The sequence below is a fragment of the Gordionus sp. m RMFG-2023 genome, chromosome 1 (assembly GCF_954871325.1).
Source record: "Gordionus sp. m RMFG-2023 chromosome 1, tfGorSpeb1-WG-v2, whole genome shotgun sequence".
In the NCBI taxonomy this organism is placed as follows: domain Eukaryota; kingdom Metazoa; phylum Nematomorpha; class Gordioida; order Chordodea; family Parachordodidae; genus Gordionus; species Gordionus sp. m RMFG-2023.
This window is the reverse complement of record NC_088775.1, coordinates 7,023,158-7,036,775: the sequence shown is the minus strand read 5'-3', so window position 1 is coordinate 7,036,775 and position 13,618 is coordinate 7,023,158. Positions and strand designations below refer to the sequence as shown.

Below are 13,618 nucleotides of genomic sequence, written 5' to 3'. Positions count from 1 at the left end.
TGATACAATTAATTTGATTGAAAATCTTTATCTATCGCTGATATATTTAAACATTTTCCTAGTTTACTAATATTTCATATCGTAAATAAATGTAAAATAGTTGGTATTAAGTTTTGAAAGGGTTATATTAGGATCAATGACATATATATTACCTAAACTGACGATGCATTTATTAAAAGTGTACATCAATGAAAACAGCTCGGGACGCCATCTTGGTTACACTAATCATTATTAAAATTTTAAACGCGAGCCTAATTTATTCCTATATCAGATGCAAACTTTATTAAAGAATTACCGGATCATCGAGAGGAAGCAAGTTATCAATTTAATAGTAGTTTTTAACATGAGAATAATTATTATATGTGTTACCAAAAATGCGGGTCCAACTGATTTGCTTTTAACGACGTTTAAAAATGCATTTTAATGAATCAATCGTCTGTCTAGGTATTATATATGTCATTGATTAGCAGAGTTGTACGAAAGATCTTCTTTGAAGATTTTTGAGCGAGATCTAGCTCAAAAATTTGAGCAAGATCTTTGAAGATCGTAAAATTTGAAGATCTTTTATTTTTTTAAAATTTTGTGTAACGATCTTCAAAGATCTTCATGATATTTATTTTTTTACCCCTTTATTAAAAGCCCAGATGTTTTTCAATTTTCATAAAGGCAGGAGGAGAGGTATAAAACATAAAAGAAATATTATATTAATAAAATTGAAAAACATCTGGGCTTTTAATAAAGGGGTAAAAAAATAAATATCATGAAGATCTTTGAAGATCGTTACACAAAATTTTTAAAAAATAAAAGATCTTCAAATTTTACGATCTTCAAAGATCTCGATCTTTTAAGATCGTTGCTCAAATTTTTTTATAAATAAAAGATCTTCAAATTTTACGATCTTCAAAGATCTAAGATCTTTTTATTTTGAGCAAATGTACAACTCTGTTGATTAGGATATAAAAAAAATAATTGTCAGCAGAGTTGCTGCTAGATATTTTGAATTATCTTTAATTATAAGATAAAAATAAATCACAAGTTGAAATATCCATTATAAGGTTCCTTCCCTCATAATTTCTTCAATGCAACTAGATTCAAGGTAGAAATAAAAGTGGATATATTTGAGATGTATTTCTAAACCAAAGGATATTGAGTATAAAATTTCTCGTTCAACCGATTTTCTATAATTTTTACATTATTTTTTAAGTAAATTTGTTACAACCCTATATAATTCATCAAAATATTTTATATAGAATTTTATTTCTTTACAAATTTAGGATCAATATATTTCCAAAATTACTCAATCTTCTGGGAACATTTTTACTCTAGAATTTTATAATATATATTTCCAAAATTTCTCAAGCTTCTGGGAATATATTTAATCTAGAATTTCATAATCTGGCAACTATATACAAGATTTTTTTCATAGGATTTTATATTTCTTTACAAATATAGGCTCAATATATTCATATTTAGGTAAAAAAAAAGATGACGAAAAAGAAAACCTCTCCAATAATATAGAAATATAAATAAAATAGGACATTTTTCACTTACTCCCAACTATATATTTCGCTTATTTTGGTTTTCTTTATTACTTTAAACGACTTTGTAATAATAAAGAAATGTGGCTTTTTGTCAATAGAAGGACACCGTTGAAATCATCTCTGCTAGCTTTCCATAAGAAATGCAGCTTTGTTGTACATAGGAACGTTTGATTTAACTCACGGATAAGAATAAGAGTATTATCAAATTTACTCCGGCTATTACATTTTCCTGTAATACCGTAAATCTACTTCCCCAATTAGAGAGTAGAGTATATTATTTTATATTTTATTATAATTTCCATTGGCTATTGCATTTTCATAATATATCGAATTTATATTTCTCCAATTAGAATAAAGATAAAATAAAAATAATTTATACAAGAATTCTCAACCTCTCCCCCATTATTATCGATAAATCATCATTATGATTTCAAAATTTCAAATATGATTTCCTAAAAATGACTTGAATATCCTTGATAATTTCCTCTAAAAATAAAATCTCCTCCAAAGAATATCAATGATAAAATAGTAAGTACTAAGGTATCTTTGAATAATTTTACATAAGGACTTTCCGGAGAATACAAGTGAAGCATAGCATAGACAATATCTTATTACGGAAAAATGATTTTGATAGAAGTTTAATTTCTTCCCAAGCCTCTTCTCAGCCATTTTGATCGTAAAGAAAAATTAAATTCTTCCGAATAATATCTCTGCCAAACATAGCTGCTTCTTCTCCACCATTTTGATCGTAAAGAACTGTATACTGCATCTTTAACAGTAATAATTTAGTGGGGATAACATTGCGACATTTTCATATTACCTCAAAAAGGGTTAAAGATTGAATAGGGAAAATATTAAATTTCGGAGTAGCAAATAGAAAGTTTTAAGGAGGCATTTGCCCCATTTTTTTAGTGGGTTTAAATTTTTTTAGAATATGATCAAATAATGAAAAGCTAATATGCCACAATTGCCCGTAGTCGACGGCATCTTCATAAGAAACAATAATTTAGAGGAAACACGTCCTTATTTAACCACCCCTTCTCCTCTCTTATTTAATATCTAAGACTAGTTCCCTGAACATGGAAGATATAAAAAGTTTCTTTCTTAATGCCACCCCCGTTATTAAAACACCTGGTCATTGTTTATCAAGTTGTATTTATCATTATGCTTATTTTCAGATATGTTGTAGAACTCAATAAATCTACGTCTGAATAAAATATATCTTTTTTTGTATTTCCAATACATATTTTTTTAAAAAAATATATTATGTGATCCAGAATCATTGGATAAATTTTTTTTTACAAAGCCATTAATTTTAATATGCTTGGTTATTTTTATGATTAAAACAAACTTCTAAAACATAACTTCATAAAATTTGACTGGTCTTCTACTCCTAAATACATTTTTGATGTTTTGTTTTCATCAATTAATTAAGAGAATAAATTATTAATGCCGATATTTATTTATTAGTAAGAAATATATAAATGTGTGAATAATATGAAAATCGAAGATCTAACATAATATAAGAGTTAAACAGTTTCAAGAGTGAGGCAGTCACCATAGTTGACTCCCAGATAATGTAGTGATATCATTTAAATTGTTATGTTCAATATTATAAAGATTAAAAGTATCATTTTCAGAAGAACAAACAATACTATTGAGGCCTGAACCAGTACCAGATAAAATATTTATATCATTATTGGGAGATGAATTAATTCCTTTTTGATTATTACTAGGTACCGAATTAGAAAATGATTGCGTTTTTGCTATAGCATTCACCATATCAATACGAGGGTAAGGAAACTCACTACACGTGTTGAGTGGTAGATGTGTAGGGGATATTATAATTTTTGAAGATTCCAATGAAGTAGGAGAATCGTAACTGTCAAGTACATACTTACTTTCTAAAGCATTCATAGTCAAAAATATTTGATCATTTATATCATTATGTGCTAGCAACGCTGTAACATTTTTATGAGATTCAACTTGTTCATTCACAATCATCGTAGGACTATATGAATTAGATGGGCCATATAATTCATTTGATTGAGGCATCTGACGTGCGGTGTATTGTTGAATACAATTTTTGACGTTATTCAAATCCCATTTATCTGCTGAATTTAGAAGCATCATTGATGTAGGATCAAATCTATTAGAAAAATCCAAAGAAGATGTGACAGAACATATTGAAGGCGAGCCCAAGGTATGCGAAATATTGGATTCCATTGTGGCATCATAATTAACTAGACCGGAACTATGTTCATCGTTTGTCATTAAAGATTTAAGCCAAGATTCTGGATTAATCTGTCCTACGTCGTTATTAGGTTCTGTGATTATTTTGACGTCAGACCGAAAAGGCGGCATACGCAAAATATTTGCATCAATATCTTTAATATGAGCATGCTTATCGACATTCATCGACAAAGTACTCTCTGAAGAGAGAACCAAAGGGTTCGTAGGGAATATTGATCCATCTATTCCAATAGTAAAATATAAATGGGGATAAAAACTCATGCTATTAGATAAAGATGGCAAATGGTAACTGTTATTGCCGTTACCAAGAACTAACGTTGCAATATCTAAAGGATTAAAAACACTGATTTTTTTTTGGTGGTCCATATCGTTTCCGGATTTCTTGTCGGTGTCAATCAATGCGCTCATTTTGGATTGCAGCAAAAAAGATTGTAAATTGATATTCGCAGATGCCGATAACATCAGCGAACCAGATGATGGTATAATTAATTCAAGATTATTACGATGTTCAAACAAGAGTTTACCTGTATCTCTGAGGTGATTCTCGTTATTATAGGTGGAAGAGGATGAACAGGTCAAGATTCTTTCGGCAAGGACCCCCGAAGAGGTTGTATTCATTATAGCGTGAGAACCAATTCCTATGGGAAAAGAGAGACGTGGCATATCAGCGTTAGATGTGTCAAGAACAATATTCGAAGAAACACCGTATCCCAGGTTATCGACGTACCCGGGACGATCCCAAACGTTGCTCATATTTGGGTGTTTCCGTTTGAAATGCCTCTTAAGACTATGCCTCATTTTAATTCGGGCTTCGCAAAAAGGGCAAACAAAGGAGGCCGGAGTGTGAGCACGGGCAAAGTGGTCCAGCATACGATGGCGTAACAAGTAACGTTTTCCGCAGGTAACGCAGGCAAATCGTTTTTCTTCCGTGTGTTCCCTAATGTGGTGGGCGCAATATTCCTTAGAGGAAAACACCTGATTATTTAAGAAAAAAAATTTTTTAATGGGATGTGATATATTAATTTAATTAAAGTTACCTCACCTAATCCATTTTAATTTTGTGTAAGGTTGAACAAAATAAACACTCGTGGCTTATAAATAATTAATTAATATTCATTCAAAATTAACATTTTTTTTAATTAAAAAATAGGCAATTCATTTTACAATCTATTCTATTCTCTACTACTAGGGCTCATGATAAAAATAGGAATGATACATAACACGATTTTTTGTCTGCATTTAAAGTGAGAGTGTGCAACATTTTTCTGCATAAAACCTTAGAATATTTGTTTATGGAGTTAGAACTTTGAACTCTCATACATCTCCCATTCATTATAAAACATTTCATTCTTATGAGAATTATATATTTTAATTATATGTATTAAGGCTTATTCCTAAATTTAACGCTGTGTTATCTTATATATTTTTTTCAATTGGAAATCAATGAATTCGATAATTGGTTTTTTCTTTATCTTGTTAAAAAAATATAAAGAAATGAATGAAATAATAAAGGCGGTGTCCAAGATCTTTTTTAAAAAAATTTGAAAAGTATGAAAACTTTCAGAAGTTTAAAATTTTTTATGTAATCCCATGTTATTTAAATATTAAAGTTAATTTCTTCTCTTTTTCGATAAAATTATAAAACTTGGAAAAATTATATATAAGGGTATGTCCAAAATATCAAAAAATATGTTAATTTTTTACAAGGTTATTATAATTTTGTCATGGCTAATATACGGGAAAAAATTATATCACATCAATATGATCTTAATTGTCATAAATTTTCAATACCTTAATAAACAAATACGAAGATAGTTAAACGGAATAAAGAAACCTTCCGACAAATTGGGCATGAGTAACGTTGGCGAGCATGAGTGTTGAGATGTTTACGCAAGTTTCCCTTCTGGAGGAACGTCCTGGCGCATATTCCGCACTCGTGAAGCCGTTCTTCTGAAGCCATATGAAGCTTGGAGTGCATATCCAGTGCGTTTTTGCTTTTCACTACTTTGCCGCATACCGGGCAGGCGTAACCCTTCTTAATGGCTCCCACTAATTACACGATAATTATCGTTAAATAAAAAAAATAGCATTAACTCAGTTTATTCTTTAAAAAGGGATATGAATAACTGTTATTTTAATAGTTTTTACTTTAATTGCATAAAAAAAAAATTGTAGCAGGATGGACAATTTATATATAAAAATAACAAGCAGGGCCTCAAAAATCGGTGATTTTTCGTAAAATTTTAATAGGCCAGCCCGGGCATTAAAATTTTAATAAATTTTGATTAATACTATTTGAAATACAATACGCTTATTTCTTTGTAATTTATGCTTCTAACGAGAAAAAAAATATATAAATAATATAGTAAATTTACAACAAAAAATACAAGTTATTTTATAATATAATTTCAATTGCTAATACAGATGTCAAGCACAATTGATTTATAAAAACGGTGGTTGTAGAAATAGATAGCAATAAAGGAGAGAGTACCTAAAACGAATTATTCGTTATTGAATTCGATTCACAATTACAAGTAGGAATAACAAAATTACTCGATTCGAAATATATTATTCGTCAAATAATTTTTTCCCCATTATTCGTTCGAATTATTAGTATAATTTGTTTTTTTTCATATTATTCAAAATTTATCGTATATATTCGAAAATATTAAAACTTATTCATAAATATTTAAAATTTATTGTAAGTGTTTAACATGTTCCTCGAGGAACATTTTATTTTTTTAAACTATATTCCTTACATCTATAAATCACTTTTAAAATTTAATAATCTAGCGACGAATTATACAAGACATACTGTATTTTTGTATAATTTGCCGTGATATTCGCGCTAACCAAGAATTCAAGGGTTATACTGAAATATTTTGTGAGTTTCTACCTAAAAATATATTTACTACACAATTGACAACCGCAAGTTTATATCATCCTAATTACAAAGACGTTATTTATTTAATTTTTTGCATTAATTTGTACCGTGCACCTAGCCGAGTCCATTGCCCGTCAGAAATAAGATTGCATAGCTAGATCAATACCTAATTTTAAGTTTTAATTTTCGATCTAGCCAGGGTAGACTTGCTTTTTTTGTGGGGAACGGACGTAATTTAATTTTTATAATGCCCAGATAAAATAATGGAAGGCTATGATTGATACGGAAATTAGACCTAATGGAAGACATAGTGAATTAGAAAAGAATTGAAAACTAGAACTAAGAGGATCTTATAAATCTAACCATTACATATGATTCATATTAAAATAGGATTTTAAAAATTTTTTGTAAAAATACTCTTCTACTGGAAAAATATGTTAAACATAATCTCTTTTAAAATGATATATAAACAGTTTTAAAAGGGTTCAATAGTGTTTACATCCCCGTGGAACATATTTTAGATACGAAAAGTTGAAAAAAAAATTATTTGATTTTAACGTAGGGGCATATATAACTAAAAGTGAACCAAAACTTTACTAGTGTTAATTCTAATCAGGATTTTTTTTAAAATTGATAGTTGGCACAAGTGAGAACGAACACTAATAAGGTTTAAAAAAATCAACTTGTAAATATATTTATGTTAAATCCCTTAATAATAATAATATGAACCATTAGTTTGAGAAAGATCGTAAGCGGTTTCTTCATGAACTCTCCCATGCACCTTGAGGGTGTCGCGGCGATGAAAGCTTTTTCCACACACGCCGCATTTGAAGTTGCGTTCGCCGTGAATAGCCATGTGGCTTTTTAGGGTGTTAGAAGAAGCAAACTTACGCCCGCAGGATTCGCAAATAAAGGGATCCAAGTTGGTGATACGGCAACGAGACGCGTTCGTCTTTGTATTCAAGAAATCGGCATGAGAATCCAAGGATTGGGGAACCTTTTTGAGCACGAGCGAGAAGTGTTGATGGCATACGTGTTCCTCGAGGGATGCTTCTAGCCTGAACTTCCGTCCGCAATCGGAGCATTGATGAGAAGGTGGTAGGGCATGGAAAAAAGGGTCGGCCAAATGTTCTTCCAGTTGGGGTAGCGTGGGAAACATAGATTTTTTCGATTGATTGAAACCGTCTACGCTGGAACATAAGGAGCATTCAAATAGCACTGGGTCACATGAGTGTTCTGCCAATGTGGAACGACGAGCAAAACGAGACCCGCAAATTTTGCACTCATGCGGATGAGTATGAGTTCTGAGGTGACGTCTGTAGGTCGGAACATCGTGAAATATAGTATCGCACTCAGCACATTTGGCACCAGAGTTGGTTAGCTCATCCGAAAGAGAAAGATCTTTCGTGTTGTTGGAGGTATAGATATTCGGTTGGTTATTCGTGTTGTTGGAAGTGGGGATATTCGGCTGGTTATTCGAGTTGTGGAACTCGTTTGGGTGATCACTTCCCTCCTGAACGAGCGTCGTTAGATTGGGGATAAAGGCGCATAGCCTGAGATGATTCACTAAGCTATCTTTCCTCGCGAAGCGTTTGAGACAAATCTCACAAACGAAGGGTCTCGTATGTTTGGCTAGGTGCTTCATCAAACGCTTTTCGGACCCGAACACGAGTTTGTTATCGGTAGGACATTTCGGGCATGAGTAACAAGGTTGATCGCTTAACAAAAAAGAATCAAAATCTGGTGTCGTACTACTTGAAGGCGCAGAAACGGCTAAGCGGGTTGCAAGGCGATCATTATTGTGGTACTTAGTGGCGGGCTTGTATAGGTGTATATTTTCGTCGAGAACGTGCTTACCAACTTCTGCTTTGTAAATCTCGCATAATTCCGAAATGGAATTCTGTGTGGACACATTCAATTCCGTTATCCATTTTGAAGGCATACCACTCGAGGCTATATTATTAGAAATATTAGCGCCACATGCCTTTTGTTTTTCTTCAAGATCTTGGGAAATTAATCGAAAATCTTGAAGATGCACGAAATTTGCTGGAGGAGACATTTGTGGTGAAGGTTTATCATTTTGATCTTCGTAAAACAGTGGTGTAGGAGAAGAATTTTCGCCATCTTGACTATCGTAGGCGGTATGCGACAAAAAATGTTGTAAGAATTTCTTCTTATTTTTGTAGATTGCCGGGCATAGCGAACATTCGAAACGAGGTCTTTTAAGGTTAATCATACTCAGATTTCCCGAATGCTGTCTTGTGTCGTCACGCGAAGAGAGCGCACTTTTAGCAATGAGTTTGTACGTATTATTAACTATGGATGTCCTGCCATTATCTTGCGTCAATATATATTTCTGAGAGACCTGAGGAAACGTGCCCACAATGTCGGTCCCTTTACCCGACATTGAATCAAGATAGTTGACATCTTTGTCACCTATATTTTCGTCGGGAAGATAATCTCGTTCATCGTGGGTATCATGATTAGTTAATGAGTTTAACAAATCAAATACTCTCGAACCATCATCTTTAGAATCGCCTTTAACGACGTTAAGCGCAAGATCCTTTTTGCCATTTATTAACTCGAGGTCTAAGGGGTGAAGCAAAACAAAGCATTCACGGAATTCGCTAGCGGTTTTTGTTTTTATGATCTCGTTTCTCTTTATTCCATAAGATGTGTTATCACAGTTTTTGATGTCGATGGTATTATTAGAGTTCCTGATTCTCTTCCTCATTCTTTCTAAAAGAGCTAAGGCCTAAAAATTTAAAAAAATAATAATTGTTAATGTGTCTATATATTACCTTAAGTCTAAAACTGCTATTTTATATTTTTATTTTATAATTTTTATAATTTCATCTTCTAGGTATTGCGTGTGATTTGGCAGCAGTCTCATTAGTTACTTCTATTATATCCAAAATTTATCATGTTTTTTTTCTTCTAATAAAGTCTTGGCTGCTTATTGGTCTGGTGTAAGTGAAGGATTTCCAATGTGCGACTCTTTATCTTGAGTATTAACCACTTTTTTTTATACTTTACATTTTTTTATTTTCAATGACATACATTTTGAGAATATTCTATTATTCCAATTTTTTTTACTGTAGAAAAAAGTCTTTGAGTTGACTTGTCTCTATTTGACAATTAAGAAATAAAATTTATTGTAATAATCCTATTAAAAGAATAACAATGAAAGTAATGATAGCTGTTGGTTTCTAAAAAAAATATAGTAAATACTCATGAACGATTCTCGCCGCTTACTACAAACGATACACTGCCATTCACAGTTAGCGCGAATTCGCGGCGAAGTATACAAAATACGATATAAATAATATAATTTTGCATTCATTTTTGTATACATCACAGCGAATTCGCTTTAAATGTGAATGCAGGGTTATGTATATAAATTCCATTATTTTTACATGTACATAATATAATGACAAAAAAAAATAATACAAATTCAATATATATTCTCACTTGTTTAACTTAGATTAATAACTTTCCCATTCATAATGAGAATATACACAAATAATCTGGAATTTGATATAATTGAATTTGCTTTACATTCACATTCAATTGCCATCATTAAAAATGCTTTTACCTATATTATTCTGATCACTTCAACTATTTTTGGTTTACCGAAAGTTCGTTCACAATAAAGGTCTGTATTGGGCCGGTTTTTAAACCATAAGCCCGCCCACCCAATGTTTAAAAAAAAATTTAACCCGCCCGCAATAGTTTTCAAAAAAATATACCCGCCCACCCATTAGTCTAAAATTTTTTACCCGCCCACCCATTATTTATAAAAAAAATTTAACCCAAGCCTGCTATTATAAAATTTAATTATGGCCATTCTTAATTTTTTAAGTATCTAATAAAACAAAATTTCAGGATTACACCTCTACAAAAAGTTTTTAGGAAATTACTATGTTAAGCATAAAAAAATATTCAAATTTAAATTATGGATAATTTATTTGATTAAATAAAATATTTATGAAAATAATTTAAATATATATTTGATATTTTATGTAATTAATAATGCAAAAATAATAATGAATCGGCATTTTCTGGATTCAAACACGTTCTTCAAAACCTTCCAACAATGCTAAAACTTCGTTCAGAAGAAGCACTAGTGGAATTGCCAATATTTTTCTTACTTGATAGCTTTGGCAAATCTCTTTCTTGTCGTTTCAACCAATAGTTTTAAATATATAAAAAAGTTTATTTATTTTAAGAAAAAAGTTTTTATGATACCAAAAATGGACATTTTCAATTTATAATATCCAAACAGTTCATAGGAACAATTTTTTTATTAATATTTACTTAGATGATTTAAATTTTTTAATCCGCCTGCCCTTTGTTTAAATTAATTAATCCGCCCACCCACCCGCCTATAGTTTAAATTTTTTAACCCGCCCACCAGCCTGTTTTTGTCGCCCACCCGTCCAATACACGGCTTTAATTCATAACTCATTTATGTGTAAAAAAAAGAAAATATTTATATATACAATATATAGGTTGTTTTGGGCAGATGTTAAGATTCCCTGCATTTGGTCAGAGAATCTCCCCTAAAACTTTATATAACCTTGAATTTCTTTTATCTTCATTCTTTGTTTTTTGACATGTTATAATTACTAGAAATAATCAAGCCAACTGCTATAATTTCGCGAAAATGAAATTGATTCTTTTCATAGTTTCTCGTCATCTACTTTCACTAACAAAGCAAGGTCTTTTCATTTTCAGTTATACCTTCTATGCTAATTTCAACAAGCCATCTATGATAAAAATATTGGGCATCCATTTTAAGATGTCTATTTTTTAGTAATCCATCGGTAAAAAGTGTTGTTAAACGGCTCATTTTGAGCCGATTTTTTAAAAAGGCTAACTCAATATTTTATTAGGAAAATTATTATGCAAGCCTTATGATTTTGCTCACAGGTGGCACAAAGGTTTGAACATCTATTAACAAATCTCGAGGCTTAGACAATATTTTACTATCTAAAATATTGAGTTAGCCGTTTTTTTAAATCGACTCAAATCGAGCCGTTTAACACTAGGTAAAAATATTACTAAATAGATTTAAAGTGCATCATGGCACACATCCGGAAATTCCTCAAGGCTTCTTTATAGCTAACTCTAATAAATGGTTTTTTTGCATAAAAATATTTTAGGATATCATCAAGTTCAAGTTTTTATTGCTAATAATTGTCCTATTTATAGCTTTTATTTATATTAAAAGGAAATCTATAAAACTCCTAGATTTTTATCATTAACCATTATCCAAGCCTTTCTTGTTTGTAAGTATCTTAAAAGTGATCAATTATTTCAAAAAGATTACAGCCATTAACAATATTTCAAATTGGCATATTTTAGTTAATAAAATTCAGATTCTTAAGTTGTTTTTAATTTAAGAGAATTGTTGATATATATGTAAAGTAGGTAATCATTAGTATTATCAAATCCTTGTCAATTAAACCCATAAAAATGCCTTCTCATGTGACCACCTATTTGTTTTCCCAATTTTTTGAAGCCTTTTTAATTGTTTGAACCTATTAATTAATATTCATACTTTTTGCCCATATCATCATCCTTTTATATAATTCTTTTTTTTCAAAAAAAACTCTATAATGTAGCCCAGAAAAAGATTCTTGTCCTCAAGATAATTATATTTATCACAAACACATAAATTGAGAATACGGCTAAACACCAGATATAAATCCTCTCTGATAACACTTGCTTAATTAAGCTTGCAAACCAAAAATAAACTTCACATATCGCTCCTTCAAACAAAATAATTGTCCAATTATATTTTTATTTGCACTCATTTTTAAAAAAAATGATTAAAAATCTCTAAAGGCCCCACTTTTTATATAATCTCGAGGCCATGTTCGGTTTCCCTTTGGGCATTGGTATCCATGGCCAAAATCCTATGAGATTATTGTAAGATCAGGCCTTATATCATCTGGAGAAAGATAAGAAGGCACTAATTGGTGCAGCATGTCACAGATAAGGTTGGCTGAGAGGACCATTGCAGTATAGTTATGGTATATTCCTTGGTTGAATATTTTAGAATCATATTTTTAGCTATTAGAATGCATGTAAAGTTGAACAATGCCACATTCAAGGTATTGACTTCACTCTCAGTTCATCTGATAAGGGCATGTTGTCTGATAAACTGGAAGTGTAGTTTTCATTATAAATTGTTTTAAATAAGGTATTTATTTGAAAAATCCAAATGTATATGTATCAACCTGTAGGCATAGGTAAATAATTCTGCCAATTCAGAAAATAAAAATAAATAGATTGGATACCTACCAAATTTTATCAGCAAATTCAGACTAAATAATACAAAGAACTGCAAAATTTAAAAGAAAAGGCCTTGACATAATTCATGAGTTGCTAATAGATTAAGTACTGGACTAACATGCAAAGGTGTATTCTTATTTGAACAAGCTAAAACAAATATCATTTTTTTTAAATAAATTAAATAATATTGTTTATAAAATTTGTGATTATTTTAAGTCATCACAATTTAGTTGTATTAGAAATATAATATGGCTAATTTAAATATTATTATCCAAGCCAACATTTTTGAGTTGCAAATCTGTTGACTATATCAACCAATTATCCAAATAATAAACAATCTTGAGAAATGTATCTCAGCTAAAAAAAATAATGAAATAATGTGAAATGATCAACAAGTCATTAATACAATAGCAAAAAAATAATTATTTCTCAATAAAAATAACGATATCTTTGATAATATCAAGAGTTGTAGGATTTTTTATACAATAATTGAACATATAAGATAAGAAATGAATTTTTTTAAACTAACATATGATAAAAGTATGGATTTATATATAATATGAATGAACATTTACTTAGATTGATAAAAGGCGAACGTTACTTTAGAACCATTTCAAAAAATTAATAAATCACGTGATAA

The 13,618-nt window shown here is 30.5% G+C and overlaps 1 protein-coding gene across 2 annotated transcripts; it reads right to left on the bottom strand.

Moving 5' to 3' along the window:
- Window positions 1-2,984: 2,984 nt before the first annotated feature.
- On the bottom strand, window positions 2,985-13,617 carry LOC135931165 (uncharacterized). 2 transcript variants are annotated; one of them, XM_065468075.1, is made up of 5 exons: window positions 13,554-13,617; window positions 7,408-9,433; window positions 5,629-5,843; window positions 4,319-4,769; window positions 2,985-4,015 (listed from the first exon to the last, which is right to left on the bottom strand). In XM_065468075.1, the coding sequence occupies exons 2-5, from the start codon at window positions 9,410-9,412 to the stop codon at window positions 3,096-3,098; spliced, it is 3,591 nt and encodes a 1,196-aa protein (XP_065324147.1). In that variant the 5' UTR covers window positions 9,413-9,433; window positions 13,554-13,617; the 3' UTR covers window positions 2,985-3,095. The 2 variants fall into 2 exon arrangements, with proteins under 2 accessions (XP_065324147.1, XP_065324148.1); XM_065468076.1 differs by lacking the exon at window positions 13,554-13,617 and adding an exon at window positions 9,480-10,068.
- Window position 13,618: the final 1 nt, after the last annotated feature.